The following is a 5,066-nucleotide window of genomic DNA, read 5'->3' on the forward strand; positions in this document are numbered from 1 at the left end:
AAGAAAGGCCAAAGTGTGGTTTGAGGGTTTTTGCGGGTGGGGGGTGGGGGTGTACTCATCCTGTTTGGGAAGTAGCTGAGCTTCCTTAATCTGTAGGTTGTATCCTTTCATCAGTTTAGGAAAATTCTCAGCCATAGCTCTTAAATTATTGCATCTTTGCCCTATTCTGTTCTTTTCAAAATTCTGAGTACTGTGTTAGAATTTTTGACTGTGTGTCCTACATGTCTCTCACACTCTGCTTTTTTTTTTTTAAGATTTTATTTGAGAGGGGCGCCTGGGTGGCTCAGTCATTAAGTGTCTTTGGCTCAGGTCATGATCCTGGAGTCCTGGGATCGAGCCCCGCATCGGATTCCCCAGGCTTCCCCCTCTGCCCTTCACCCTGCTCATGCTCTCTCTCACTCACTCTCTCTCAAATAAATAAATAAAATCTTTAAAAAAAAAAAATTTTATTTGAGAGAGACGAGCCGGGAGGAATGAGAAGCAGACTCCCCGCTGAGCAGGGAGCCTAATGGCGGGGCTCGTCCCAGGACTCTGGGATCATGACCTGAGCCAAAGGCAGACGCTCAACTAACTGAGCCACCCAGGTGCCCGTCTGCTTTTTTTTTTTCCCATATTTTTTTCCTCCCTCTGCTTCCTTTTGAATATTTTCTACAGTTCTGCCCCTTCAATTTTTTTTTAAGATTTTATTTATTCATTTGAGAGAGCACAAGTTGAGGGGGAGGAGCCCAGGGAAAAGGAAGACTCCCCACTGAGCAGGGAGCCCGATGCAGGGCTCAATGCTGGGGCTCAATCCCAGGACTCCGGGATCATGACCTGAGCCGAATGAAGGCAGATGCTTAACTGACTGAGCCACCCAGGCCCCCCTCCTCTGATTTTTTGAACACCTTAATTATAGTTTTCTTTTAGCTTTTCATTTTGAAATAATTTTAGACATACAAAAAATTACGAAATAGTACAAGGAATTACTATTTTTAGCTTCCCCAAATATCAATATCTTGTGTATGCATAGTATAATTATAGAATTAGGATATTAAAATTGATGTAGGAGTAGTAACTAGTCTACAGATCTTATTCAGGTTTTGCCATTTGTCTCATGAATGTCCTAGTCCAGGACCTAATCCAGGATTACCTGTTGCAGTTAGTTGTCATGTCTCCTTAATATTTCTAAATCTGGGTCATTCCCTGCTCTTTGACTCTGGTGATCTTGACACTTTTGAAGGGTACTGGTCAGCTTTTTGTAGACTGTCTCTCAGCTGGACTTGCTGTTTCCTAATGATTAATTCAAGTTATGCAACCTTGTCAAGACATGAGTTCTAAAATCCTCACTTCATTTCAGAAGGCACATGATGTTGATAAGTGTAATGATTGTTCATTAATTTTGATCACTTTGTTAAGGTGATACAGTTTTCTCCAGTGTAAAGTTAATATTTTCCCCCTTTGTAATTAGTATTTTTCAATATCTTTATTTAAAGCAATTCCAGATTTAAAGTTGCTTTTGTTATTTTTGTTTCTCTTTTCTTTTTCATCTTCCTCCCACCCAACCCCCTCTTGATTTTCAGTTACATCTATTGGTTTTATTAGGCTGGGTTTTTGTTTTTTGTTTTAACTGGATGCTGGGTGTTGTGAATGCAAAATTATAAAAGTTCTATATAATGTCATCTTCCTCCAACAATCTTTTAAGTTTCTATTTATTTATTTGACAGAGAGAGACACAGCGAGAGAGGGAACACAAGCAGGGGGAGTGGGAGAGGGAGAAGCAGGCTTCCCGTGGAGCAGGGAGCCAATGTGGGGCTCGATCCCAGGACTCTGGGATCATGACCTGAGCTGAAGGCAGACGCTTAACGACTGAGCCACCCAGGCGCCCCCCTCCAATAATCATTTAAATCTTCCTCTGGCAGATAGCATACCAGCTGATTATCTTAATTCTGTCAGTCTTGGGCTTAGGCTTTGTTAGGGCTGAATGAAGCATTTCAGTTTTACTCTTAGGGTGAGGTTCTTATTGGTGAAATATGGCCCTTCGAGTTTCACCAGGGTATTCACTAGTGCCCGTGCTCCTGCTGGGATGCCCTAGCCTCACACAGCTGCTGAAATCTGCTCAGTTCTTCAGCCACCCACTTGCTCTTTCCTGCTGGATTTTTGGGGAATCCTGCCTTGTTAATGCCAGCCACTTGGTGGTTTTAAAGAAATGCGTTCACAGAGTTTTTCACTCCTCTGTGGTTCCCTCTTGGTGATTTTTGTCCTATTTTGGCAGCCCCAAACTCAACTCTGTCTTCTTACCCCAGTAAGAACACTTCTTTCTGCTTGGCTTTTGTTCCCTATTTGTCCACCACATAGTGATTTGGACAGTGTCCTAGGGGTAAAGGTCAGGTAAATGTGGAACTCAGTCAACTTCTGTGTTTCCCTTCTCCCAAAGATTATATATAGCCCCTCAAACTTTGCTTGTGTTAATGTTCTCTGGTGACTTCATATGGTTGTTTCATATGATTTACCTAACTTTTAAATAGCTGCTTTTGGTAGAAGGTTTGGTACATGATGGTACATGATGGTATATTATAGGCTACTCCATGTCCAGAACAGAACCTTAATCACTTGTGACCTGATAGTGCTTCAGAATACATGGCCAGATATTAACAAAACAATGCATGAGTTCTGTCTCCTACTCCTGACACCGTGTTTTTTTTAAATTACAGTGTAATTAACATATAGTGTTATTAGTTTCAGGTGTATAGGATAGTGATTCAACAATTCTGTACATACTCGGTGCTCATCAAGATTAAGTGTACTCTTAATCCCCTTCACCTATTTCACCCATCCCCCCCATCCGCCTCCCTTCTGGTAACCACCAGTTTGTTCTCTGTTTTTTGTTTGTTTTTTTAATCTGTTCATTTGTTTCTTAGGTCCCACGTGAGCAAAATCATACGGTATCTGTCTTTCTCTAATGGTGCTTTCTATTTCATATCTACTGAATGTTTTGTGGGGAAAGTATTCAAGCTGACACTTCATATTTTACAGATAAGGTTCTCATAGAAACACTTTTTGTTACGCAGAGCTGATGAGTTCTATTTTCATTATTCTTTTATTTGTAGATTAGCCCATGTTCCCTCAGTGTCGATATTTATTAAAATTAACTGATAAAGGAAAACCATTAGATGCTCCTAATCCCTGTCTTGAGCCTGAGACACCAGGACAAAGGCAGTGGTCAGTAAACTATGAAGTTGTTTTTTTTTCCCAAAAGGTCTTAACCGCAGAGGAATTAAAGGCTGCTCAGACATCTGTTGCTTATGGTTGTATCAAATACGCTGATCTTTCTCATAACCGGTTGAATGACTACATCTTCTCCTTTGACAAAATGCTGGATGACAGAGGAAACACGGCTGCTTACTTGTTGTATGCCTTCACTAGAATCAGGTAATTGTAGTGGTGTTTTATTTTGAATCAATTGATAGGATTTCCAATTTATATCAGTCATTTCTTACTACGTTATCTCTTAAGTGGAGAAGAATGTGCCTAACCACAGAAAATGATGAATGATGGCTGTTGTCTGATTTCTTAGGTCTATTGCTCGTCTGGCCAATATTGATGAAGAGATGCTCCAGAAAGCTGCTCAAGAGACCAAGATCATTTTGGACCATGAGAAGGAATGGAAACTAGGCCGGTGCATTTTACGGTTTCCTGAGATTCTCCAGAAGATTTTAGATGACTTATTTCTCCACACACTCTGTGATTATATCTATGAGCTGGCAACTACTTTCACAGAATTCTATGATAGCTGCTATTGTGTGGAGAAAGATCGACAAACTGGTCAGTGTCTCTTTGAGTGGTCATATTGGGGGGTAGGGCACCAGCAAGGCATTTATTTGAATTGGGTGTAGATGGTTTTCAACTTGTTTTATTACTAGAACACCTCCCTCCCCTTTTTCCCCCAGTTATATACTGGTCCATATCATATATAATAGACAAAATTCAACTAGATCTCATAAGAGCATAAATGGAATTCTCATTCCCAAAGTAGTTTCCCTACCCTCAGGCACATGGCATGGAACCATAGAAAACAATTGGAAGAGGACTAGGAGTAGGACATTGCCAACAAAAGCAGGGTTCCAGAATGAGTCTTTGGGAGTTCTTGGTAATGGAAACTGCCCTTGGGAGAAAATTGGTATCTTATCTTACCTAGGCTTTAAGGTTACATAGTTATTGAAGTAGACTGAAGTAATTTGTTATAGGGCAAGTAGGTGTTTTTGAGGGTCATCCTTCAGAACTGAAACTTTATTAGAAAAAATAATCTCACCATTATCCTGGAATTAAAGTGTATAGTTATATCAAACCATGACACCTAAGATAAAATTCTTGAAGAGTTTAAAAAGAAAGATAAATCATTACAGAACTTGTTTCCCCTTATCAGTTAGAAACAGATTTCTTGAACAGAAACCTTTCTTTCTTGGATTGTCTTTATTTTTTAATATGGAGGTAATTGTAGTTAAAGCCCTAAAACATGATGGGGTAGGCTGTTCATCTTTCAGTAAAATACAGAAGTTAAAAAAGATCCTTCAGTAATTTTTTAAAAGACAAATCAATCTCTTTTTTTATTTTCTCAGGACAAGTGTTGAAGGTAAACATGTGGCGTATGCTGCTTTGTGAAGCAGTAGCTGCTGTCATGGCCAAGGCGTTTGATATCCTGGGAATAAAACCTGTCCAAAGAATGTAATCCTTCTTAGGTTTGAACACTGTGTGTTTTTACCAAAAATAGCAATTTAACACTATCAGCTTTTTTACAATCATGTGAATACAAAAATAAGTAAAGGAAATTTGTCAGCTATCTACGTAACGTGTTTTTTTTTCCCCCTAACAGCCGGGTGTCTGAAAAGAAAAACATTACTTTCCCAAAATTACTTAGTGGGGTTGTGGAGTAGAAAGGTTTGTTGTGTACTTTAGTGAGAGTGTTTATTGGGTTGGCTGAATGTGTTTTCATTCATTTTAATTTGATAGGGAGTCCCATTTATTGAGCTCTGCTATAGACCCCAGAAACTTCACATGTCTTCATTGTCCCATATAGTCCTCATTCCATT

At 39.6% G+C, this 5,066-nt stretch overlaps 1 protein-coding gene across 1 annotated transcript in view; it reads left to right on the top strand.

Annotated features, from left to right (window-relative positions):
- Nucleotides 1-4,820, top strand: part of RARS1 (arginyl-tRNA synthetase 1) — a 26,468-nt gene extending 21,648 nt beyond the window's left edge. The window contains exons 13-15 of the mRNA XM_006742557.3: nucleotides 3,236-3,408; nucleotides 3,554-3,801; nucleotides 4,596-4,820. Of these exons, the coding sequence (XP_006742620.1) occupies nucleotides 3,236-3,408; nucleotides 3,554-3,801; nucleotides 4,596-4,705 (531 nt within the window). The 3' untranslated portion in view covers nucleotides 4,706-4,820. The remainder of the gene's footprint in view (nucleotides 1-3,235; nucleotides 3,409-3,553; nucleotides 3,802-4,595) is intronic.
- Nucleotides 4,821-5,066: the final 246 nt, after the last annotated feature.

This window comes from Leptonychotes weddellii, chromosome 7 (genome assembly GCF_054177405.1).
Source record: "Leptonychotes weddellii isolate Sample4059 chromosome 7, ASM5417740v2, whole genome shotgun sequence".
Lineage (NCBI taxonomy): Eukaryota > Metazoa > Chordata > Mammalia > Carnivora > Phocidae > Leptonychotes > Leptonychotes weddellii.